General features: G+C 38.2%; 1 protein-coding gene across 2 annotated transcripts in view; it reads right to left on the bottom strand.

Annotated features, from left to right (window-relative positions):
• The window catches only part of LOC110383147 (uncharacterized), a 95,784-nt gene that overhangs the window by 6,634 nt on the left and 61,264 nt on the right, over window positions 1-27,886 (bottom strand). The window contains exons 7-10 of one of the 2 annotated variants that reach the window (XM_064043398.1): window positions 18,172-18,260; window positions 17,724-17,843; window positions 17,329-17,382; window positions 16,579-16,650 (exon numbers count right to left, since the gene is read on the bottom strand). The exons of the other annotated variant lie outside the window; for it this stretch is intronic. Coding sequence (XP_063899468.1) covers window positions 16,635-16,650; window positions 17,329-17,382; window positions 17,724-17,843; window positions 18,172-18,260 — 279 coding nt within the window. The 3' untranslated portion in view covers window positions 16,579-16,634. Of the gene's footprint in view, window positions 1-16,578; window positions 16,651-17,328; window positions 17,383-17,723; window positions 17,844-18,171; window positions 18,261-27,886 lie in introns of those variants that run through there. 2 annotated transcript variants of the gene reach the window in all.

The raw sequence follows: 27,886 nt of genomic DNA, 5'->3' as shown, positions 1-27,886 counted from the left end.
ACATACACCAGTCTCGGCAAATGTGCTAATGTAACTGCGAAAACGATCATCCATATAAAAATTTCGCTTGTGCAAATTGGGATCCCTATAATTTAGAAGGATCCAAGCCTTTGAATGCCTATGGAGTGTATAGATTTAGGATCGCGGACTCAACAACCTGGATTGTTCAGTTATATGAAGCACGCATCAAATTCGTGGATTCGCGGGTTTTCGCGGTGCGACTGCAATGATCCGTTTTGTTATGAACGATCGCGATCCGAGAGTCTAGGTGGGTCTGATAAATAAACGATGAAGATCGCGCCGGGACTCGGGATAACTCGTCAGGACCTCTGGCAGTATCTCGCACGAACGGTACCGGAAGACTGACTAAGCCACACAACTTGCAGCCGCTTTTATAATAATACCATCGTCCCGTTCGCCTGAAGGGAACACAGGTTCAGGATCATAATAGGATATCAAGCATAGGCGAAACGTATCGTTGGATCGTCCCCTGGATGTACATCGTGCATCCGTCACATACGTATGGCCGGCACGAGCCTCGCTCGCCGAGTCATCGGCGCCGCGTAGCGAGTTGTGTCTAGTGTGACGCCACGATTCACGCATGTCAATCTATGCACTCGAATCATTTGGTTGTGGATCTGCTAGGATTACCTTCGGAGCGTGGATTTAGTTAGGATCGTTATATGATGCACGCATCACAACCATGATTCGCGAATCATCTGGTGTGCAAAATGATTTTGAGTATGATTTAATTAAAAACAACTTAAAATGTATAAAAATATATTGATCCCCTTACTCTAGTCTAGAAACCGATGCCACGGACTCGTGCGCTTACATACTTTGGTCGGCAAGCGTCGAGCTCGCCGAGTCATCCGCACCGCGAAAACGATTTGTCTAGTGTAACGCCACGATGGATAGGTGCCGCATCGACGCGAGCAAATTAAATCCTTGTTTCCATTGCATTGATTATCCAATCTTTTTCTCTAAACGTTGCGTTTATTTATAGGAGTCCTTTGATGTACGTAACACACTCATGGTCGGCTACTAACGATGGGAAACTCTTTTGACAGGATCATGGCTCGTGAATCATTTGGTGTGGATCTGCTAGGATTGCCAGTGGAGCGTAGATTTAGTTAGGATCGTTATATGATGCACGCATCACAACCATGATTCGCGAATCATCTGGTGTGCAAGTGTGTGACTCTGAGTATAATGTTATTAAAAACAACGTTGTTACTTTAATAGATCCCCGTAATCTTGACACCGATGCCATGCACTCGTGCGCTCTCATACGTATGACCGGCGCGTGCCGCGCTTGCCACGTCATCCGCGCCGCAATAACAAGTTGTATCCAGGCTGAAGTCACAATAAATAAATGCCGCATCGACGAGTGCTATTTAAATCCTTGACTCGTTTGCCATGATAATTAAATCTTTTTCTGTACACTTAACGATTGCTTTATTACATGAACACCATGTATCCATATTCGAGTCATGATATTATATCACAATCATGGAGTCGCGAGATCGCTGGGGAATCGGTGTTGTTGTGGATCGGCGTAGGATCGCGTGTTGAATGTAGTAAAGATGATCGTTAAAGATTGCAGTTTCAAGTAGTAGTATTCAGTATCGGAATTATACGTATGATGCACGCATATTATGCCTATGGAGTAGGATTGAGAATCGCAGACTCAACAAACTGTATCGTTCAGGAGCTATATGACAGTTAGCTTACATGACAATCATGAATCCACCGGGATGCGGCGCTCGTCTATGAGTCGCTCGAAATGTAGATTAAGGAAAAATTGTTCTATAAACTGTATCGGACTTATATGTTTATGATTGAGATGCATCATAATCATTATGATGCACGCATCACAATCATGGCTCGCGAATCATCGGGTGTGCCTTCATGAACTGATTTCGAGCATAATTTGAGTAAAAACAACTCTTATAATGTATTGCAATTATAAACGTGTGTTGAAATATAGTATTGCAGTTATGCCGACTGGGATTTATATAAGAGAGAAATAAAACTATGGATTCCATTCGCAGTTACGTTGGCACTCTTGTCGAGACTGTATGTCGGCTAGCGCGTAGGATGTTTGTGCGTTATACAGCCGCAGACACGAGCGCGTATTTCATAGAAGACTACCGCTCGCTCTACCCGAACTATGTGAGACGGTCAGACAGGCAACTGAGAGTCTATACCGAATACCGAAGCCGAAGCGACGTCCAATTCTATTAGAACTGAGTTACAGAGCCTGACACTAGACAAATGATCAAACAATGCCACCCACACCGTGATCCATATGCGCTCGCACTGACTAAAGGAATAATGATTTAATAATACGACAAAAAAAAAAACATATGTAACACAAGCTGATTTTGGATTACACAATCCAAATCAACAAAGTGTTACATATGTTTTTTTTTTGCTTTTTTTATCGCGATTCAACGTTTCATCACTTATTGAGAAAATGATCTGCATGTAGTCAATATATGTCAATCGGTTAGGTCTTGCTGTATTTAGCAACGCTACAATCGCAAGCTCGAATTATGACAATAATCTGTAACTCAGTTCCAATACAGTTGGTCGTCGCATGTCAGTGAACCTGGCAGATCATTGTCTAGCAGATCAACTTTTTTTTTGAGTTCTTATCGCATGCAGATGAGTTCTATAGTTCCTGATAGTTTTCAGGAATAGTTCTGCCATTTTCAGCTGAAAAACGATAGTTCACAAAATGATCTGCTAACTTCCGGTAGCAGAGCATTTATCAGAAAATTAAAAAAAAACTGAGATATTGTCACATAAAGATGAGTTCCATAGTTCCTCATACTTTTCAGGAATAGTTCTGGCGTATTTCAGCTGAAAAATATTTTTTTTCAAAATTCACGTTTGAGTGTTAAAAGAGCATGAATAAAGATTAAAGTGTTATTTTCAAAGTTCAATCCAGATAAAAGGGCGAAAACTCATTTGTTTTCGATAGATGCTTCATGAAACTGTAATCTAGACTTCAATTCAAATCTAGAACTATCATTAAAGTATCAGCAGAGCATGGCTGAAAGTAAGAAACTGTGAAATTTCACATTTTAATATGAAAAAATATTCCAAAAAATATTTTCGCTGTTCCAATTACTCTAGGAGGCGGGAACTATCGCGTTTCTGATAGAAGAATACCAGCATCATAATATAACAGCAGATTTAAACCCAGAACTCTCACTAAAGTATCAGCAGAGCATGGTTGAAAGTAAGAAACTGTGAAATAACACATTTTAATATGAAAAAATATTCAAAAAAATATTTTCGCGGTTCCAATTACCAAAGGAGGCGGGAACTATCGCGTTTCTGATAGAAGAATACTAGCACCATAATATAACAGCAGATTCAAACCCAGAACTGTCACTAAAGTATCAGCAGAGCATGGTTGAAAGTAAGAAACTTTGAAATTTCACGTTTTAATACGAAAAAATATTCGAAAAATTTTTTCGCGGTTCCAATTACTCTAGGAGGCGGGAACTATCGCGTTTCTGATAGAAGAATACAAGCATCATAATATAACAGCAGATTCAAACCCAGAACTCTCACTAAAGTATCAGCAGAGCATGGTTGAAAGTAAGAAACTGTGAAATTTTACACTTTAATATAAAAAAAAAAATTTCGCGATTCCAATTACTCTAGGAGGCGGGAACTATCGCGTTTCTGATAGAAGAATACCAGCACCATAATATAACAGCAGATTCAAACCCAGAACTCTCACTAAAGTATCAGCAGAGCATGGTTGAAAGTAAGAATCTATGAAATAACACATTTTAATATGAAAAAATATTCAAAAAAATATTTTCGCGGTTCCAATTACTCAAGGAGGCGGGAACTATCGCGTTTCTGATAGAAAAATACCAGCACCATAATATAACAGCAGATTCAAACCCAGAACTCTCACTAAAGTATCAGCAGAGCATGGTTGAAAGTAAGAAGCTTTGAAATTTCACGTTTAATACGAAAAAATATTCAAAAAAATATTTTCGCGGTTCCAATTACTCTAGGAGGCGGGAACTATCGCGTTTCTGATAGAAGAATACCAGCACCATTATATAGAAGCAGATTCAAACCCAGAACTCTCACTAAAGTATCAGCAGAGCATGCTTGAATGTAAGAATCTATGAAATAACACATTTTAATATGAAAAAATATTCAAATAAATATTTTCGCGGTTCCAATTACTCTAGGAGGCGGGAACTATCGCGTTTCTGATAGAAGAATACCAGCACCATAATATAACAGCAGATTCAAACCCAGAACTCTCACTAAAGTATCAGCAGAGCATGGTTGAAAGTAAGAAGCTTTGAAATTTCACGTTTAATACGAAAAAATATTCAAAAAAATATTTTCGCGGTTCCAATTACTCTAGGAGGCGGGAACTATCGCGTTTCTGATAGAAGAATACCAGCACCATTATATAGAAGCAGATTCAAACCCAGAACTCTCACTAAAGTATCAGCAGAGCATGGTTGAAAGTAAGAATCTATGAAATAACACATTTTAATATGAAAAAATATTCAAATAAATATTTTCGCGGTTCCAATTACTCTAGGAGGCCGGAACTATCGCGTTTCTGATAGAAGAATACTAGCACCATAATATAACAGCAGATTCAAACCCAGAACTGTCACTAAAGTATCAGCAGAGCATGGTTGAAAGTAAGAAACTGTGAAATAACACATTTCAATATGAAAAAATATTCAAAAAAATATTTTCGCGGTTCCAATTACTCTAGGAGGCGGGAACTATCGCGTTTCTGATAGAAGAATACAAGCACCATAATATAACAGCAGATTCAAACCCAGAACTCTCACTAAAGTATCAGCAGAGCATGGTTGAAAGTAAGAAACTGTGAAATAACACATTTTAATATGAAAAAATATTCAAAAAAATATTTTCGCGGTTCCAATTACTCTAGGAGGCGGGAACTATCGCGTTCCTGATAGAAGAATACCAGCACCATTATATAGAAGCAGATTCAAACCCAGAACTCTCACTAAAGTATCAGCAGAGCATGGTTGAAAGTAAGAAGCTTTGAAATTTCACGTTTTAATACGAAAAAATATTCAAAAAAAATATTTTCGCGGTTCCAATTACTCTAGGAGGCGGGAACTATCGCGTTTCTGATAGAAGAATACCAGCATCATAATATAACAGCAGATTCAAACCCAGAACTCTCACTAAAGTATCAGCAGAGCATGGTTGAAAGTAAGAAGCTTTGAAATTTCACGTTTTAATACGAAAAAATATTCAAAAAAAAATTTTCGCGGTTCCAATTACTCTAGGAGGCGGGAACTATCGCGTTTCTGATAGAAGAATACCAGCACCATTAAATACAAGCAGATTCAAACCCAGAACTCTCACTAAAGTATCAGCAGAGCATGCTTGAATGTAAGAATCTATGAAATTTTACACTTTAATATAAAAAAAAAAATTTCGCGATTCCAATTACTCTAGGAGGCGGGAACTATCGCGTTTCTGATAGAAGAATACCAGCACCATAATATAACAGCAGATTCAAACCCAGAACTCTCACTAAAGTATCAGCAGAGCATGGTTGAAAGTAAGAATCTATGAAATAACACATTTTAATATGAAAAATATTCAAAAATATTTTCGCGGTTCCAATTACTCAAGGAGGCGGGAACTATCGCGTTTCTGATAGAAGAATACCAGCACCATAATATAACAGCAGATTCAAACCCAGAACTCTCACTAAAGTATCAGCAGAGCATGGTTGAAAGAAGCTTTGAAATTTCACGTTTAATACGAAAAAATATTCAAAAATATTTTCGCGGTTCCAATTACTCTAGGAGGCGGGAACTATCGCGTTTCTGATAGAAGAATACCAGCACCATTATATAGAAGCAGATTCAAACCCAGAACTCTCACTAAAGTATCAGCAGAGCATGCTTGAATGTAAGAATCTATGAAATAACACATTTTAATATGAAAAAATATTCAAATAAATATTTTCGCGGTTCCAATTACTCTAGGAGGCGGGAACTATCGCGTTTCTGATAGAAGAATACCAGCATCATAATATAACAGCAGATTTAAACCCAGAACTCTCACTAAAGTATCAGCAGAGCATGGTTGAAAGTAAGAAACTGTGAAATAACACATTTCAATATGAAAAAATATTCAAAAAAATATTTTCGCGGTTCCAATTACTCTAGGAGGCGGGAACTATCGCGTTTCTGATAGAAGAATACAAGCACCATAATATAACAGCAGATTCAAACCCAGAACTCTCACTAAAGTATCAGCAGAGCATGGTTGAAAGTAAGAAACTGTGAAATAACACATTTTAATATGAAAAAATATTCAAAAAAATATTTTCGCGGTTCCAATTACCAAAGGAGGCGGGAACTATCGCGTTTCTGATAGAAGAATACCAGCATCATAATATAACAGCAGATTTAAACCCAGAACGCTCACTAAAGTATCAGCAGAGCATGGTTGAAAGTAAGAAGCTTTGAAATTTACGTTTAATACGAAAAAATATTCAAAAAAATATTTTTCGCGGTTCCAATTACTCTAGGAGGCGGGAACTATCGCGTTTCTGATAGAAGAATACCAGCACCATTATATAGAAGCAGATTCAAACCCAGAACTCTCACTAAAGTATCAGCAGAGCATGCTTGAATGTAAGAATCTATGAAATAACACATTTTAATATGAAAAAATATTCAAATAAATATTTTCGCGGTTCCAATTACTCTAGGAGGCGGGAACTATCGCGTTTCTGATAGAAGAATACCAGCATCATAATATAACAGCAGATTTAAACCCAGAACTCTCACTAAAGTATCAGCAGAGCATGGTTGAAAGTAAGAAACTGTGAAATAACACATTTCAATATGAAAAAATATTCAAAAAAATATTTTCGCGGTTCCAATTACTCTAGGAGGCGGGAACTATCGCGTTTCTGATAGAAGAATACAAGCACCATAATATAACAGCAGATTCAAACCCAGAACTCTCACTCAGCAGCATGCTTGAATGTAAGAATCTATGAAATTTTACACTTTAATATAAAAAAAAAAATTTCGCGATTCCAATTACTCTAGGAGGCGGGAACTATCGCGTTTCTGATAGAAGAATACCAGCACCATAATATAACAGCAGATTCAAACCCAGAACTCTCACTAAAGTATCAGCAGAGCATGCTTGAATGTAAGAATCTATGAAATTTTACACTTTAATATAAAAAAAAAAATTTCGCGATTCCAATTACTCTAGGAGGCGGAACTATCGCGTTTCTGATAGAAGAATACCAGCACCATAATATAACAGCAGATTCAAACCCAGAACTCTCACTAAAGTATCAGCAGAGCATGCTTGAATGTAAGAATCTATGAAATAACACATTTTAATATGAAAAAATATTCAAAAAAATATTTTCGCGGTTCCAATTACTCTAGGAGGCGGGAACTATCGCGTTTCTGATAGAAGAATACCAGCACCATAATATAACAGCAGATTCAAACCCAGAACTCTCACTAAAGTATCAGCAGAGCATGCTTGAATGTAAGAATCTATGAAATAACACATTTTAATATGAAAAAATATTCAAAAAAATATTTTCGCGGTTCCAATTACTCTAGGAGGCGGAACTATCGCGTTTCTGATAGAAGAATACCAGCACCATTAAATACAAGCAGATTCAAACCCAGAACTCTCACTAAAGTATCAGCAGAGCATGGTTGAAAGTAAGAAACTGTGAAATTTCACATTTTAATATGAAAATATTCAAAAATTAATTTTCGCGGTTCCAATTACTCTAGGAGGCGGGAACTATCGCGTTTCTGATAGAAGAATACCAGCACCATAATATAACAGCAGATTCAAACCCAGAACTCTCACTAAAGTATCAGCAGAGCATGCTTGAATGTAAGAATCTATGAAATAACACATTTTAATATAAAAAAATATTCAAAAAAATATTTTCGCGGTTCCAATTACTCTAGGAGGCGGGAACTATCGCGTTTCTGATAGAAGAATACCAGCATCATAATATAACAGCAGATTCAAACCCAGAACTCTCACTAAAGTATCAGCAGAGCATGGTTGAAAGTAAGAAGCTTTGAAATTTCACGTTTTAATACGAAAAATATTCAAAAAATTTTCGCGGTTCCAATTACTCTATCGCGTTTCTGATAGAAGAATACCAGCACCATTATATAGAAGCAGGTTCAAACCCAGAACTCTCACTAAAGTATTAGCATAGCATGCTTGAATGTAAGAATCTATGAAATTTTACACTTTAATGTAAAAAAATATATTTTCGCGGTTACAATTACTCTAGAATCAGAAAATATGAAATTTCACAGTTTCTTACTTTTAACCATGCTCTGCTGATACTTTAGTGAGAGTTCTGGGTTTGAATCTGCTTCTATATAATGGTGCTGGTATTCTTCTATCAGAAACGCGATAGTTCCCGCCTCCTAGAGTAATTGGAATCGCGAATTTTTTTTTTTTATATTAAAGTGTAAAAGGACAATGGGCGATTCCGGTCCAAATGTCCACCACGAACAAGACCTATATGGCTAGATAGCCCCTTAAATGTAGAACATTTTTTGTTATGAAAGTAAAAAAAAATATAATGCCAAAAAAAAGTTATAGCAAAATCAAATACAACATTTTACAGAGTTTTTCAAGTTCATTTTTTCAATTACTTTTCGTGATGTTCGATTTTCGTACTTTCTGTAACTTCTGACAAAATAGAATTGTTCATTATTAGAGAGAAGACACCACCAGTTACCTCTGGAACCAGGAATCGCTGAGTATATTCAAGCACTTCTGACGCCCCAATTGGTTAGTGATTCGTACATCCATCGGGCAAAAATATGGGCTGTTTATATGCAAATGTGTCTTACTCATCTTAGTTTTAGATAAAGTGCGGAAATGGAAGTGGAATAAAATAAAAAATTATAATGATAACATACAAAAACTACCGAAAATGAAGAATACATTTTTGGCTATAACTTTTTTTTGGCATTGTTTTTCTTTTACTATATTAGTAAAAGTTACTCTAAATTAAGCGGACTATTTAATTATATAGGTCTCGTTCGTGGTGGACATTTGGACCAGACTTCATACATTCTTGCCCAATCTCCTTTCATAGATTCTTACATTCAAGCATGCTCTGCTGATACTTTAGTGAGAGTTCTGGGTTTGAATCTGCTGTTATATTATGGTGCTGGTATTCTTCTATCAGAAACGCGATAGTTCCCGCCTCCTAGAGTAATTGGAATCGCGAATTTTTTTTTTTTATATTAAAGTGTAAAATTTCATAGATTCTTACATTCAAGCATGCTCTGCTGATACTTTAGTGAGAGTTCTGGGTTTGAATCTGCTTGTATTTAATGGTGCTGGTATTCTTCTATCAGAAACGCGATAGTTCCCGCCTCCTAGAGTAATTGGAACCGCGAAAAATAATATTTTCATATTAAAATGTGTTATTTCACAGTTTCTTACTTTCAACCATGCTCTGCTGATACTTTAGTGAGAGTTCTGGGTTTGAATGTGCTGTTATATTATGGTGCTTGTATTCTTCTATCAGAAACGCGATAGTTCCCGCCTCCTAGAGTAATTGGAACCGCGAAAATATTTTTTTGAATATTTTTTCATATTGAAATGTGTTATTTCACAGTTTCTTACTTTCAACCATGCTCTGCTGATACTTTAGTGACAGTTCTGGGTTTGAATCTGCTGTTATATTATGGTGCTAGTATTCTTCTATCAGAAACGCGATAGTTCCGGCCTCCTAGAGTAATTGGAACCGCGAAAATATTTATTTGAATATTTTTTCATATTAAAATGTGTTATTTCATAGATTCTTACTTTCAACCATGCTCTGCTGATACTTTAGTGAGAGTTCTGGGTTTGAATCTGCTTCTATATAATGGTGCTAGTATTCTTCTATCAGAAACGCGATAGTTCCCGCCTCCTTTGGTAATTGGAACCGCGAAAATATTTTTTTGAATATTTTTTCATATTAAAATGTGTTATTTCACAGTTTCTTACTTTCAACCATGCTCTGCTGATACTTTAGTGAGAGTTCTGGGTTTGAATCTGCTGTTATATTATGGTGCTTGTATTCTTCTATCAGAAACGCGATAGTTCCCGCCTCCTAGAGTAATTGGAACCGCGAAAATATTTTTGAATATTTTTCATATTGAAATGTGTTATTTCACAGTTTCTTACTTTCAACCATGCTCTGCTGATACTTTAGTGAGCGTTCTGGGTTTAAATCTGCTGTTATATTATGATGCTGGTATTCTTCTATCAGAAACGCGATAGTTCCCGCCTCCTTTGGTAATTGGAACCGCGAAAATATTTTTGAATATTTTTCATATTAAAATGTGTTATTTCACAGTTTCTTACTTTCAACCATGCTCTGCTGATACTTTAGTGAGAGTTCTGGGTTTGAATCTGCTGTTATATTATGGTGCTTGTATTCTTCTATCAGAAACGCGATAGTTCCCGCCTCCTAGAGTAATTGGAACCGCGAAAATATTTTTGAATATTTTTCATATTGAAATGTGTTATTTCACAGTTTCTTACTTTCAACCATGCTCTGCTGATACTTTAGTGAGAGTTCTGGGTTTAAATCTGCTGTTATATTATGATGCTGGTATTCTTCTATCAGAAACGCGATAGTTCCCGCCTCCTAGAGTAATTGAACCGCGAAAATATTTATTTGAATATTTTTCATATTAAAATGTGTTATTTCATAGATTCTTACATTCAAGCATGCTCTGCTGATACTTTAGTGAGAGTTCTGGGTTTGAATCTGCTTCTATATAATGGTGCTGGTATTCTTCTATCAGAAACGCGATAGTTCCCGCCTCCTAGAGTAATGGAACCGCGAAAATATTTTTGAATATTTTTTCGTATTAAACGTGAAATTTCAAAGCTTCTTACTTTCAACCATGCTCTGCTGATACTTTAGTGAGAGTTCTGGGTTTGAATCTGCTGTTATATTATGGTGCTGGTATTCTTCTATCAGAAACGCGATAGTTCCCGCCTCCTTGAGTAATTGGAACCGCGAAAATATTTTTGAATATTTTTCATATTAAAATGTGTTATTTCATAGATTCTTACTTTCAACCATGCTCTGCTGATACTTTAGTGAGAGTTCTGGGTTTGAATCTGCTGTTATATTATGGTGCTGGTATTCTTCTATCAGAAACGCGATAGTTCCCGCCTCCTAGAGTAATTGGAATCGCGAAATTTTTTTTTTTATATTAAAGTGTAAAATTTCATAGATTCTTACATTCAAGCATGCTCTGCTGATACTTTAGTGAGAGTTCTGGGTTTGAATCTGCTTGTATTTAATGGTGCTGGTATTCTTCTATCAGAAACGCGATAGTTCCCGCCTCCTAGAGTAATTGGAACCGCGAAAATATTTTTGAATATTTTTCATATTAAAATGTGTTATTTCATAGATTCTTACATTCAAGCATGCTCTGCTGATACTTTAGTAAGAGTTCTGGGTTTGAATCTGCTTCTATATAATGGTGCTGGTATTCTTCTATCAGAAACGCGATAGTTCCCGCCTCCTAGAGTAATTGGAACCGCGAAAATATTTTTTTTGAATATTTTTCGTATTAAAACGTGAAATTTCAAAGCTTCTTACTTTCAACCATGCTCTGCTGATACTTTAGTGAGAGTTCTGGGTTTGAATCTGCTTCTATATAATGGTGCTGGTATTCTTCTATCAGGAACGCGATAGTTCCCGCCTCCTAGAGTAATTGGAACCGCGAAAATATTTTTCGAATATTTTTCGTATTAAAACGTGAAATTTCAAAGTTTCTTACTTTCAACCATGCTCTGCTGATACTTTAGTGACAGTTCTGGGTTTGAATCTGCTGTTATATTATGGTGCTAGTATTCTTCTATCAGAAACGCGATAGTTCCCGCCTCCTAGAGTAATTGGAACCGCGAAAATATTTTTGAATATTTTTCATATTAAAACGTGAAATTTCACAGTTTCTTACTTTCAACCATGCTCTGCTGATACTTTAGTGAGAGTTCTGGGTTTGAATCTGCTGTTATATTATGATGCTTGTATTCTTCTATCAGAAACGCGATAGTTCCCGCCTCCTAGAGTAATTGAACCGCGAAAAATTTTTCGAATATTTTTCGTATTAAAACGTGAAATTTCAAAGTTTCTTACTTTCAACCATGCTCTGCTGATACTTTAGTGACAGTTCTGGGTTTGAATCTGCTGTTATATTATGGTGCTAGTATTCTTCTATCAGAAACGCGATAGTTCCCGCCTCCTTTGGTAATTGGAACCGCGAAAATATTTTTGAATATTTTTCATATTAAAATGTGTTATTTCACAGTTTCTTACTTTCAACCATGCTCTGCTGATACTTTAGTGAGAGTTCTGGGTTTGAATCTGCTGTTATATTATGCTGCTTGTATTCTTCTATCAGAAACGCGATAGTTCCCGCCTCCTAGAGTAATTGGAACCGCGAAAATATTTTTTTGAATATTTTTTCGTATTAAACGTGAAATTTCAAAGCTTCTTACTTTCAACCATGCTCTGCTGATACTTTAGTGAGAGTTCTGGGTTTGAATCTGCTGTTATATTATGGTGCTGGTATTCTTCTATCAGAAACGCGATAGTTCCCGCCTCCTAGAGTAATTGGAATCGCGAAATTTTTTTTTTTATATTAAAGTGTAAAATTTCACAGTTTCTTACTTTCAACCATGCTCTGCTGATACTTTAATGATAGTTCTAGATTTGAATTGAAGTCTAGATTACAGTTTCATGAAGCATCTATCGAAAACAAATGAGTTTTCGCCCTTTTATCTGGATTGAACTTTGAAAATAACACTTTAATCTTTATTCATGCTCTTTTAACACTCAAACGTGAATTTTGAAAAAAAATATTTTTCAGCTGAAATACGCCAGAACTATTCCTGAAAAGTATGAGGAACTATGGAACTCATCTTTATGTGACAATATCTCAGTTTTTTTTTAATTTTCTGATAAATGCTCTGCTACCGGAAGTTAGCAGATCATTTTGTGAACTATCGTTTTTCAGCTGAAAATGGCAGAACTATTCCTGAAAACTATCAGGAACTATAGAACTCATCTGCATGCGATAAGAACTCAAAAAAAAAGTTGATCTGCTAGACAATGATCTGCCAGGTTCACTGACACGGTCGTCGCTTTGTCTTCGGTATCGTGTCGCTGTCAGGTGTATCGGCAGTGAGCAGACTCTCAGTTGCCGGTCTGACCGTCTCACATAGTTCGGGTAGAGCGAGCGGTAGTCTTCTATGAGATACGCGCTCGTGTCTGCGGCTGTATAACGCACAAACATCCTACGCGCTAGCCGACATACAGTCTCGACAAGAGTGCATATGTAACTGCGAATGGAATCCATAGTTTTATTTCTTCCCTATATAAATCGCAGTCGGCATAACTGCAATACTATATTTCCTTAATCGCTTATAATTACAATACATTATAAGAGTTGTTTTTACACAAATTATTGCTTGAAATCATTCTGCACAGCAGATGACTCAGGAACCATGATTGTGCTGCGTACATAATTTCAGTTTATCGAAACTACATTCTTTCCTTAATCTACACTCCAAGCGGTCCATACATGAGTCGTCATCCTGCGATTCATGATTGTCATGGTCTGGATCGCTTGAAGGGAACGCAGATTGGATCGTTATAGGATGCACGCATCACAAGCATAGGCGAATCATCGTATTAATCCCGTGGATGTCTATCGCCGGCACGAGCCGCGCTCGCCGAGTCATTTATGGATCTGCAGATTTAGTTAGGATCGTTATATGATGTTCACATCACAACCATGATACGCGAATCGTCTGGTGTGCAAAATGATTCGCAGTTTCAACAAATTGTATCGGAGTCATATGATGCATGTAACACACTCAAGGTTGGCTACTAACGACAGGAAACTCTTTTGTTGGCTCGCGAATTATTTCGCGGGGATCTGCTTAATTGCCTATGGAGCGTAGTTTTGATTTGGGATCAATGACGACACCAAACTGGATCGGAACAAAGCGATTCCATGTGCCACAATCGTGGACTCAAGCATTATGTATCGCGAATCATCTCGTATGTATCTCCTGGACGCCTATAGAGTAAGATTATAGACCGCATCAACAAACTGGATCGGATTATATGTTACAATGTACGTGCATAAATGATGTTGAGTATATTTTCATTAAAAACAACATAAAATGTATAACAATCTTTACATTGATTCCCGTACTCTAAACACCGATGCTATGCACTCGTGCGCTCACATAATCATGGCCGGCGCGTACCGCGTCATCCGCGTCGCGATAAAGAGGTGTGCCTTATAGTGTGACGTAACGATAGATGCGCGCCGCGTCGACGAGTGCGAATAAAATCCTGTCCGTTGCATTGAATTTTCAATATTTTTTTCTAAACTTTGAGATATTTTTATAACACGAACACCATTTATCCACATTAGCTAAAGCAGTCGCATTACAAACATGAATCGCGTGTCGCGAATCATCTGCTGTGGATCCGATTGGTGACTTTGCGGTTAGACTGTGAATCGCAAAAATATAAATTGCATCGGAATTTTATTTTTAATAATACAAATAAATTGTTGATGGTACGTGCACAAACATGTTATGTGGATCTGCATAGAGCGTAGAATTAACTTCAATGATTCAACAAACTAAATTGTATTATGAGACCATATAACACAATCATATAGATTGCGATCCATGGAGTGTCTGCTGGATTGGCTATGGAATGATGAGTGTAGTTTCAAAAAAAGGGGAACGTAATACGATCCTCACAGCACAATCATGGAACGCGAATCATCTGGTGTGGATCCGCGTGATGCCTATGGAGTAGGATTGAGAATCGTAGTTTCAACAAACTGTATCGGACTTATATGTTTCTGATTGAGATGCATCATAATCATTAAGATGCACCCATCACAATCATGGCTCGCGAATCATCGGGTGTGCCTTCATGAACTGATTTCGAGCATAATTTGAGTAAAAACAACCCTTATAATATATTGTTTTTATAAGCGATACTGGAAATATAGTATTGCAGTTATGCCGACTGCGTTTTATATAAGGGGGAAATAAAAAATACTATGTATTCTATCCGCTATTGCATCTGCACTCTTGTCGAGACTGTGTGTCGGCTAGCGCGTAGGATGTTTGTGCGTTGTACAGCCGCAGACACGAGCGCGTATCTCATAGAAGACTACCGCTCGCTCTACCCGAACTTTGTGAGACGGTCGGACAGGCAACTGAGAGTCTGTACCGAATACCGAAGCCGAAGCGACGTCCAATTCTATTAGATCTGAGTTACAGAGCCTGACACTAGACAAATGATCAAACAATGCCACCCACACCGTGATCCATTTGCGCTCGCACTGACTAAAGGAATAATGATTTAACAGTACAATAAAAAAAAACATATGTAACCCAAGTTGATTGGATTACAATCCAAATCAACAAAGTGTTACATATGTTTTTTTTTTTACTTTTTTAAAGACGATTTAACTTTTCATCACTTATTGAGTAAATGACCTGCATGTAGTCTATATGTCATTCGGTTAGGTCTTGATGTATTCAGCAACGCGACAATCGTAATCTCGAATGATGACAATAATCTGTAACTCAATTCCAATACAGTTGGTCGTCGCTTTGTCTTCGGTATAGTGTCGCTGTCAGATGTATCGGCAGTGAGCAGACTCTCAGTTGCCTGTCTGACCGTCTCACATAGTTCGGGTAGAGCGAGCGGTAGTCTTCTATGAGATACACGTTCGTGTCTGCGGCTGTATAACGCACAAACATCCTACGCGCTAGCCGACATACAGTCTCGACAAGAGTGCTCATGCAATAGCGGATAGAATCCATAATTTTTTCTCCCTTATTTAAATCGCAGTCGGCATAACAGCAATACTATATTTCCACAATTGCTTATAATTACAATACATTATAAGAGTTGTTTTAATTCAAGTTTTGCTCTAAATCAGTTCATAAAGGCACACCTGATGATTCGCGAGCCATGATTGTGATGCTTGCATCGTAATGATTATGATGCCTGCATCATAATGATTGTGATCCGTGCATCATACATATAATCTACCATCTTCTTACGATCGTAGCGTCATGAAAATTGACAGCTGTATATAGTTCTGATGACAATACAATAATATGATATTGTCGACCTGCATGATCTAAATGATGGAGCTTGAATTATAAAGATTTTCAATGTTGTTGTAATGTATAATATAAAAATGAATCGCAAAATGTGTTGGTAAGCGCATAACTCAACAACGCCTGGACCAATTTGGCTAATTCTTTTTTTGTTGTGTTTGTTATTGTCAGGAGAATGTTCTTATGAAAAAAAAATAGGGTAAAGTAGAGAAGTCAGTTGACGTGAGCGCAGCCGCGGGCAAAAGCTAGTTTTAAATAAATATAAAACACGCAGAAATAAGTTTTATAAAACATTTATTTTCAATACTTAATAGGTACATAATCATAATCACTAAGTTTAAATTCTCTATGTATTGTAGATTCTTTACCATTCATCAACTTTTCATAGATCTGTAAAAAAAAGAAAATAATAATATTGACTTTGTTTCTGAAAGCACGATAAACTGTAGGTCCCGGCTGTCATTGAACATCCTTGGCAGTCGTTACGGGTAGTCAGAAGCCAGTAAGTCTGACAACCAGTCCTACCAAGGGGTATTGGGTTGTCCGGGTAACTGGGTTGAGGAGGTCAGATAGGTTGTCGCTTCATGTGGCACACTGGTACACAGCTACATACGGTTAGACTGGAAGCCGACCTCAACATAGTTGGAAATAGGCTCGGCAGATGATGTTAAAGTAAAAAATATGTTTTCGTTAAAAATAGTATACTTTAAGCTACATTTTATATTATATAGCTGAAGGGTTCGTTTGTTTGAAAAAGATGATGTTTTTTTTTAACGACGTCAAAAATCATCAAATGACTCCTCCCGCTGTGGGTTAGCAGCGGTGAGGGAGTGTCAGACTCTTACTGACTAAACACCGTCGTGTTCCGTCGTAGGCCTTTTATGTACCAGAGCCGCGGTAACTCGCGCGAACGATCCCGCAGCCAAACGATGATCTTAGGAACTATTTCCAGTGTCAGATAGTCTATTTTTCGAAGAAGACTACTGACTACTGTTTATCCAGGTGCGCGAAGTAGTTCCCACGGGACGCGAGTGAAACCACTGTTGTAAAGAGCACTATTATACTTACGTTATTTTTCCTACTCTATGGCTTCTGAAATGATGTCTCAAATTGTCTTTGACTCTGAAAAAAGACACAAAACAAAATCATTAAAAAACGGACGAAAATCATGTCAATAATTTTTCGTTTTCATAATTTACAACATCATGTGTAAAGCAGAGATAAAGTTAGGAGTATCGAATGTTTTGACCAGTTGACAGTTGTCAGCTTTCAAGGGAGAATTTCAATTGTTTGTAATGACTGACTCTTATATGGTGTTCTAATACTCGCACATTTTTATTAATTGAAAATTGTATTTATGCTAATAGACATATATATATTAACCAGTATATTAGCGTATTTAATTTAATGTGATTAGGTACGACACAATCTATAGATAATAATATAATATATATTTGACTTACCGACTGATATAAGGGCAGTGTTTACACTTGAAAAATTTAGATTTACAATGCTTAGTCTTATAGTGAGACAAAGCAACTTCGAACGAAGAAAATCGCCGATTACATACGAGACAATCAAATCTGTAAATAAAAAAAACTTAATTTCAGTGAAATCTCATCGTTCGAGCTTTTTTCCCAACTATGTTGGGGTCGGCTTCCAGTCTAACCGGATGTAGCTGTGTACCAGTGTGCCACAAGGAGCGACTGCCTGTCTGACCTCCTCAGCACTGTCACTGCCAGTCTGACACGCAGTCTTACTAAGGGGTATTGGGTTGCCCTGGTAACAGTGTTGAGGAGGTCAGATAGACAGTCGCTGCACATTAAAACACAGCTCCATTAGCCTGAAAGCGAACTCAAAACATTTGTGAAAAGGCTAGGCAGACAATAATTAATGTAAAATTGTTTCTACCTGGTAAAGTGCCTAGAAACATGTTCTTCATAACCAGATCCCGGATTCAGTGATTGAAGACACACGTCGCATCTCATTGTATCCTGTTTCTGAAACAAAATAAGTATAATAGGTATAATACCTATAAATAAATAAAGAACTTATCCAAGGTAATTATTGAACCGGGGCTGCGGGATTGTTCACGAGAGTTACCGCGGCCCTGGAACATAAAAGGCCTACGACGGAACACGACGGTTTTTAGTCGGTAAGGGTTTGACACTCCCTCACCGCTGCTAACCCACAGCGGGAGGGGTCATTTGATGATTTTTGACGTCTTCAAAAAAAAGGTAATTAATTATTGAAAAAATTAAAACATACTCTTTATTAACACGCTCATATTAGCTTCACTTGTACGAGTAAACATGAAATAAAATAATGGATTCCGTTCGCAGTTACGTTGGCACTCTTGTCGAGACTGTATGTCGGCTAGCGCGTAGGATGTTTGCGCGTTATACAGCCGCAGACACGAGCGCGTATTTCATAGAAGACTACCGCTCGCTCTACCCGAACTATGTGAGACGGTCAGACAGGCAACTGAGAGTCTATACCGAATACCGAAGCCGAAGCGACGTCTAATTCTATTGGAACTGAGTAACAGAGCCTGACATTAGACAAATGATCATACAATGCCATCCACACCGTGATCCATATGCGCTCGCACTGACTAAAGGAATAATGATTTAATAGTACGACAAAAAAAACATATGTAACACAGGTTGATTTTGGATGACAATCCAAATCAACAAAGTGATACATATGTATTTTTTTGGCTTTTTTAAAGGCGATTCAACTTTTCATCACTTATTGAGCAAATGATCTGCATGTAGTCAATATATCAATCGGTTAGGTCTTGGTGTATTCAGCAACGCTACAATCGCAAACTCGAACGATGACAATAATCTGTAACTCAGTTCCAATAGAGTTGGTCGTCGATTTGTATCGGCAGTGAATAGACGCTCAGTTGCCTGTCTGACCGGCTCACATAGTTCGGGTAGAGCGAGCGGTAGTCTTCTATGAGATACGCGCTCCTGTCTGCGGCTGTATAACGCACAAACATCCAACGCGCTAGCCGACACACAGTCTCGACAAGAGTGCATATGTAACTGCGAATGGAATCCATAGTTTTATTTCTCCCTTATATAAAACGCAGTCCGCATAACTGCAATACTATATTACCGTAATCGCTTATAATTACAATACATTATAACAGTTGTTTTTAACTCAATTTATGCTCAAAAGCACTTAATAAAGGCATACCAAATATTCGCGAGCTATGATTTGTGATGCTTGCATCATAATGATTAATCTTAAAGATTATGATGCGTGCCTCATACATATAATTCCGATACTGACTATTACTACTTGAAATTGCAATCTTTCCTCAATCTACACTTCGAGCGATCCATAGACGAGCCGGCATCCCGCGCTGTTCATGTCATGTTTCGATTTATTTGTCAACAGCGTATACATTTCGTAACAGAAAAATGTTAGACCAAGCAAAATGCAATGATGAAATCAAAAAGGACCATCCTCTATCGAAATTGACGATCGTGAAAGTTCACGCGATCTAAGATCATCATAAATATTGAACCCATGCAGTGCGTTTAAACTACGACTTTTGTACGAAGCGATCCATATAGCCGAGCTACAGGAGACGATTTAATGAGTTCCATGATCGTGATCAGGCAGATCCATCCACACCACAATGCTTCGTGGCGTGCTTCGTAATATACAAGTCCGATCCAGTCTGTTGATGCGGTCCTTATCTTCATTTAAACTAGAACTACACACGTTTTCATACGTCACATTTTATACAAGAAGTACTTCATTTGAAGAGCTTAATTAAACTCAATGGCTGTCTATTGACTGATTTGTTTCAGCTTATATAGAAAACTAAAATCGTAATAGAACTGAATAGGTAAAAATGCAGCCGAAGTATAGAGTTCATGTAATAAATGTACAGCATGGAGGGATCTTCAAGGATGACAGAACTGCACACGTGTCAATACACCACATGAACGTGACGTACCTCCATGTGTGACGTCACACTGGACACACTCGCTATCGCGGCACGAGCCGCGCTCGCCGAGTCATCCGCACCGCAATAACGAGTTGTGTCCAGGGGCCCAATTCTGCTAAGTTAATAATGTCAAAATGAATAGAAATTGAATCGCAATAGCAGTTTTAACCATATTGGGCCATCTGCTACTAATATAATCTCCTGGATGTATATCGTCCGCTCACATACATACGTATGGCCGGCACGAGCCGCGCTCGCCGAGTCATCCGCGCCGCGTAGCGAGTTGTGTCTAGTGTGACGCCACAATTTCGATTCATTTGGTTATGGATCTGCTAGGATTGCCTTTGGAGCGTCGATTTAGGATCACTATAAGGTTCACGAATCGCGAACGGTGAACACGAATGGTATAAGGTTCACAAATGGAGTCGCGAGATCGCTAGGGAAAATCGGTATTGTTTATTTATTTATTTGTTAGGTATATTGTTGTGGATCACAGTTTCAGCATAATATGGGTTCGGATGCATATGATGTGAAAACTCTTTTGTCAGCATCATGGCTCGCGAATCAATTGGCGGGAATCGGTATGAATCCCCTGAATGTCTATCGTGCGCTCACATACGTTTGGCCGGCACGCGTCGAGCTCGCCGAGTCATCCGCGCCGCGAAAACGATTTGTGTCTAGTGTGACGCCACGATGGATAGGTGCCGCATCGACGCGAGCGAATTAAATCCCTGTTTCCGTTGCATTGAGAATCCAATCTTTTTCTCAAAACTTTGCGTTTATTTATAGGAGTCCTATGATGCACGTAACACACTCATGGTCGGCTACTAACGATGGGAAACTCTTTTGGTAGCTTCATGGCTCGCGAATCATTTGGTGTGAATTTCCTTGAAGCGTAGATAACAATTATTATATTGATCTCCGTACTCTAATCACCGATGCTATGCACTCGTGCGCTCACATAGTCATGACCGGCGCGTGCCGCGCTCGCCGCGCCATCCGCGTCGCGATAAAGAGGTGTGCCTAGTGTGACGTAGCAAAAGATGCGCGCCGCATCGACGAGTGCGAATTAAATCCTTGTGTCCGTTGCATTGAACTTTCAATCTTTTTTCTCTACCTAAACATTGAGATATTTTTATAACACGAACAACACCGTTTATCCATATTAGCTAATATAAAGCCCTAGCATTACAAACATGAATCGCGTGTCGCGAATCATTTGCTGTGGATCCGATTGGTGACTTTGCGGTTAGACTGTGAATCGCATAAATAAACTGCATCGGAATTTTAATTATTAATAATACATGTAAGATACCTATAGGTTGTTGGCATGTATACAAACATGTTATGTGGATCTGCATGGAGTGTAGAATTAACTTCAATGATTCAACAAACTTAATCGTATTATGAGACCATATAACACAATCATTTAGATTGCGATCCATGGAGTGTCTGCTGGATTGGCTATGGAATTTTGGTTCGGGAGTGAGTGTAGTTTCAAAAAAACGGGGAACAATCATGGAACGCGAATCATGTGGTGTGTGAATCCGGGTTATGCCTATGGAGTAGGATTGATAATCGCAGATTCAACAAACTGTATCGTTCTCTTGAACGATACAGTTATACAGCTATATGATGCATTTGGATTTGAGGTGAATTCGTGATCACACTTAGTTTATATGACAATCATGAATCCACCGGGATGCCGGCAAGTCTATGAGTCGCTCGAAATGTAGATTAAGGAAAGATTCCAGGTTCAATAAACTGTATCGGACTTACATGTTTCTGATTGAAATGCATCCTAATCATTATGATGCACGCATCACAATCATGGCTCGCGAATCATCAGGTGTGCTTTCATGAACTGATTTCGAGCATAATTTGAATTAAAACAACTGTTATAATGTATTGTAATTATAAGCAATTACGGAAATATAGTATTGCAGTTATGCCGACTGCGATTTACATAAGGGAGAAATAAAACTATGGATTCCATTCGCAGTTACATATGCACTCTTGTCGAGACTGTATGTCGGCTAGCGCGTAGGATGTTTGCGCGTTATACAGCCGCAGACACGAGCGCGTATTTCATAGAAGACTACCGCTCGCTCTACCCGAACTATGTGAGACGGTCAGACAGGCAACTGAGAGTCTGTACTGAGTTACAAAGCCTGCCACTAGACAAATGATCATACAATGCCACCCACACAGGAATAATGATTTAATAGTACGACAAAAAAAAAAACATATGTAACACAAGTTGATTTTGGATTACAATCCAAATCAACAAAGTGTTACATATGTTTTTTTTTTGACCTGCATATGTAGTCAATATGTCAATCGGTTAGGTCTTGGTGTATTCAGCAACGCTACAATCGCAAGCTCGAATGATGAAAATAATCTGTAACTCAGTTCCAATTCCAATACAGTTGGTCGTCGATTTGTCTTCGGTATAGTGTCGCTGTCAGGTGTATCGGCAGTGTGCAGACTCTCAGTTGCCTGTCTGACTGTCTCACATAGTTCGGGTAGAGCGAGCGGTAGTCTTCTATGAAATACGCGCTCGTGTCTGCGGCTGTATAACGCACAAACATCCTACGCGCTAGCCGACATACAGTCTCGACAAGAGTGCATATGTAACTGCGAATGGAGTCCATAGTTTTATTTCTCCCTTATACTCTACAATACATTATAAGAGTTGTTTATTCACAAATTATGCTCGAAATCAGTTCATGAAGGCACACCCGAGGATTCGCGAGTCATGATTGAGCTGCGTACATAATTTCAGTTTATCGAAACATTCTTTCCTTAATCTACACACCAAGCGGACCATACATGAGTCGTCATCCCGCGATTCATGATTGTCATGGTCTGTGGATCGCTTGAAGGGAACGCAGATTGGATCGTTATAGGATGCACACATCACAAGCATAGGCGAATCATCGTATGAATCCCGAGGATGTCTATCGCCGGCACGAGCCGCGCTCGCCGAGTCACCCGCGCCGCGATTTGAAGTTGTGTCTAGTGTGAACGTCACGATTCACGCATGACAATCAATGCACTCGAATCATTTGGTTGTGGATCTGCTAGGATTGCAATTGGAGCGGAGATTTAGTAAAGATCGTTATATGATGCACGCAACACAACCATGATTCCCCAATCATCTGGTGTGCAAGATTTTAAGAACTATAATTATAATTTGATTTTAAAAAACTCATAAATTAAAACAATCTTTTTATTGATCCCCGTATTCTAGAAACTGATGCCACGGACACGTGCGCTTACATATTTTGACCGGCACGCGTCGAGCTAGCCGAGTCATCCGCGCCGCGAAAACGATTTGTGTCTACTGTGACGCCACGATGGAAAGGTGCCGCATCGACGCGAGCGAATTAAATCCTTGTTTCCGTTGCATTGGTCCAATCTTTTTCTCTAAACTTTGCGTTTATTTTATTGCACGAACACCATCTAACCATATTCGAGTTACATGCATGATTCACGAATCACAATCTGGAGTCGCGAGATCGCTAGGGAATCGGTATTATTGTGGATCGAACTTGAACTGCGGTGAGTGTAGGTAGGATCGCAGTTTCAACAAATTGTATCGGAGTCATATGATGCACGTAACACACTCATGGTCGGCTACTAACGATGGGAAACTCTTTTGACAGGATCATGGCTCGCGAATCATTTGGTTGTGGATCTGCTAGGATTGCCAGTGGAGCGTAGATTTAGTTAGGATCGTTATATGATGTACCCATCACGACCATGATTCGCGAATCATCTGGTGTGCAAGTGTGTGACTCTGAGTATAATGTTATTAAGAACATGCAACATTACATATTGAAAAAGTATGCAAAAAACTAAGCCAGTGTTCCTATAGTCTCTTTAATCTAAGAAAGGTTTCAAATCAGGCAACTCTTCTAATGGCCTACCACGGATATGTGTCATCAACTCTGCGCTATGGTCTCATATTTTGGGGGAACTCACCTGACAGAGAAATGGCATTTAAAGCACAGAAAAAATGCATAAGAGCAATATGTGGTATACAAAGCACCGATAGCTGTAAGCCACATTTTCAAAAACTTAAATTACTGACACTTCCATGTCTTTATATATATGAAGTAACCAGCTTTGTTAAAGAAAATATACATCTTTATAGCCAGTAGCCACCCAAAGAGCATACGCTGCAAAAATATGATATGTACAACACGCCACAAAAAGGCTCTATTTAGTAAAAATCTGTTAGGTATGGCACCCAAAATCTATAATAAACTACCGAAGCATATTTTAAATATCGAAAATAAAGATTTATTCAAAAAACGTTTATATGAATTCTTAGTTACAAAATGCTATTACTCAATTAACGAATATCTAAATGACAGATACCAAACATAATAAATTTATTGTAACAAATTAATAATATTGACTTTGTATTAATAATGAAAAATTAATTATATTGACTTTGAATTAATAATAACAAATTAATAATGATGACATAAAATGCATGTATTTGTACGCTTCAATGCAAGACATAGATGGACTAATATTATATGACATTGAACCACCTTTTTAAACCTATGTTTACAAATAAAGATTTCATTTTCAAAAAAAAAAAAAACAACTTTGTTACTTTAATAGATACTCGTGCGCTCTCAAAGGTATGGCCGGCGCGTGCCGCGCTCGCCGCGTCATCCGCGACGCGATAACAAGTTGTATCCAGGCTGAAGTCACAATAAATAGATGCTGCATCGACGAGTGCAAATTAAATCCTTGACTCCTTTGCCATGATAATTAATCTTTTTCTCTACACATAACGATTGCTTTAATACATGAACACCATGAATCCATATTCGAGTCATATGATATTAAATCTCAATCATGGAGTCGCGAGATCGCTAGGGAATAGGTATTGTTGTGGAATCGGCCTTGAATTGCGGTGAGTATAGGCAGGTCGCAGTTTCTATTTTAATTGTATATGGAGCATCATCGTAGATTTGGACTCAATGATTGAACTACTACATCGAATTACGAGTATGGACTCGTACATGGGTACCACAATCGTCGATGGCAATCCATGTAATATTATAAATCTGCTTGATGAGCTATCAAGTGTACATATATTCATTGGCATGAGTTCGGGATCGCAATCATGAATCGCGGGATGCCGGCTCGTTTGTGAATAGCTCGAAACGTAGTTTAAGGAAAGATTGCAGTTTCAATAAACTGTATAGGCAGGATCACAGTTCCAACAAATTGGATTGGAGTCATATGATGCACGTGGTCGGCTACTAACGATGAGAAACTCTTTTGGTCATCATGGCTCCGCGAATCATTTGGTGTGGATTTCCTAGGCTTGCCTTTGAAGCGTAGATTTGGTTTGGGATCAATGATGACACCAAACTTACTTACGTTAAAACACTTTTTAGAATTAAACTAAATATTGTAAAATTTTGTTCAAAGTGAAGTAAAATAAACAATTTATTATTATTAATTTATTATTATTTAAACTAACTGGGGATCGGAACTAAGCGATTCCACATGGAGTGCAATTCAAGCAATATACATCGCGAATCATTTCGTATGAACCCTCTGGATGCCTATGGAGTAAGCTTACATCCGAACTATGTTTCGAGTTCACAAGGAGCAGAAATTCCTCTATCAATACATGTACAGATTTCGAGCATAAGTTGAGTAAAAACAACACTTGTAATGTATTGTAACTATAAGCAATTATGGCAATAAAGTATTGCAGTTATGCCGACTGCGTTTTATATAAGGGAGAAATAAAATAATGGATTCCGTTCGCAGTTATGTTGGCACTCTTGTCGAGACTGTATGTCGGCTAGCGCGTAGGATGTTTGTGCGTTATACAGCCGCAGATACGAGCGCGTATTTCATAGAAGATTGCCACTCGCTCTACCCGAACTATGTGAGACGGTCAGACAGGCAACTGAGAGTCTATACCGAATACCGAAGACTCAGCGACGTCCAACTCTATTGGAACTGAGTTACAGAGCCTGACACTAGACAAATGATCATACAATGCCACTCACACCGTGATCCATATGCGCTCGCACTGACTAAAGGAATAATGATTTAATAGTACGACAAAAAAAGTACGCAATAATTATGACAAAAGGTTAAAAACGCTAAACCCTATAAAAAGCAAAAAATAACTTTTAACACTACGTAAACTAAATTTTGTCGTGTCGGGGGACCGCTCTAATTCACTACTTTAGATACGTGTTTTTTTTTTAAACGAATGTTGTAATTAGGTAGGTATCATTTGATTTATGTAAGTATTTATGAAGGTAAAAAGCGGTCCCCCGACACGTCAAAATTTAGTTTACGTAGTGTTAAAAGTTATTTTTTGCTTTTTATAGGGTTTAGCGTTTTTAACCTTTTGTCATAATTATTGCGTACTTTTTTTGGGTCGGGGGTTTTTTTAAATTTATAATTTAATTTTATTTCATGTTTTTTAAAGGAGCTCCTTAATTTTTCCTTGTTTCATTTAATTTATTTTATCTTAAGATGGGGTCGCTATATGCGATCTCGGCCAAAGGAACAATCCTCATGACAAACTGGCTCTGGGAGAATTGCACAGATTGAGAAACAATAAAGATTAACCTTTGGACATTCTAGATTTTCAGCAAAAATATAAATCGGTTTATCCGTTTCATTCCGGCATTTCAGGGTTTCATCCGCCACATCCCATTTCCAGCATCAGGTTCTCGTCAATTAGAAACATGAAGAGAACTCGTCAAGACAAATTCAACGAGCCCAAACTCGATGGGTTTACTAAAAGGCAGTTCAGGGTTACGTCTCCTACCTTCGTGCCCTAACAGCAGACCAGCTCAGTGGTTCCAAAAGACATTAGTGTTTCAAATTTCAGATCCCACATATACTTGCAAGTAAACTGAGCGTGTAACATTCCTATCACATCTAGCAAACGAGCTGATGACCTTGAAGACCTGAACCGATTTCCACCAAACATAGCTAAGAACACTCCCGACTGACATACCTTTTAAACAAAAAAAACCGCATTTCAATCGGATCATCCGTTTGGGAGCTACGATGCCACATACACACACACACACACCCTCACACACACACACACACACACACACAGACACGTCAAACTTATAACACCCCGTCGTTTTTGCGTCGGGGGTTAAAAAAAAAAAAACATATGTAACACAAGTTGATTTTGGAATACAATCCAAATCAACAAAGTGTTACATATGTTTTTTTTTTTTGTTTTTTTTTACGCGATTCAACTTTTCATCACTTATTGAGAAAATGGTCTCATGTAGTCAATATGTCAATGGGTTAGGTCTTGGTGTATCCAGCAACGCTACAATTGCAAGCTCGAATGATGACAATAATCTGTAACTCAGTTCCAATTCCAATACAGTTGGTCGTCGATTTGTCTTCGGTATAGTGTCGCTGTCAGGTGTATCGGCAGTGAGCAGACGCTCAGTTGCCTGTCTGACCGTCTCACATAGTTCGGGTAGAGCGAGCGGTAGTCTTCTATGAAATACGCGCTCGTGTCTGCGGCTGTATAACGCACAAACATCCTACGCGCTAGCCGACATACAGTCTCGACAAGAGGGCATATGTAACTGCGAATGGAATCCATAGTTTTATTTCTCCCTT

This window comes from Helicoverpa armigera, chromosome 31 (genome assembly GCF_030705265.1).
Source record: "Helicoverpa armigera isolate CAAS_96S chromosome 31, ASM3070526v1, whole genome shotgun sequence".
NCBI classification, from domain to species: Eukaryota; Metazoa; Arthropoda; class Insecta; order Lepidoptera; family Noctuidae; genus Helicoverpa; species Helicoverpa armigera.
Note: the sequence above shows the minus strand (reverse complement) of the source record. Positions and strands in the feature narration are given on the sequence as shown.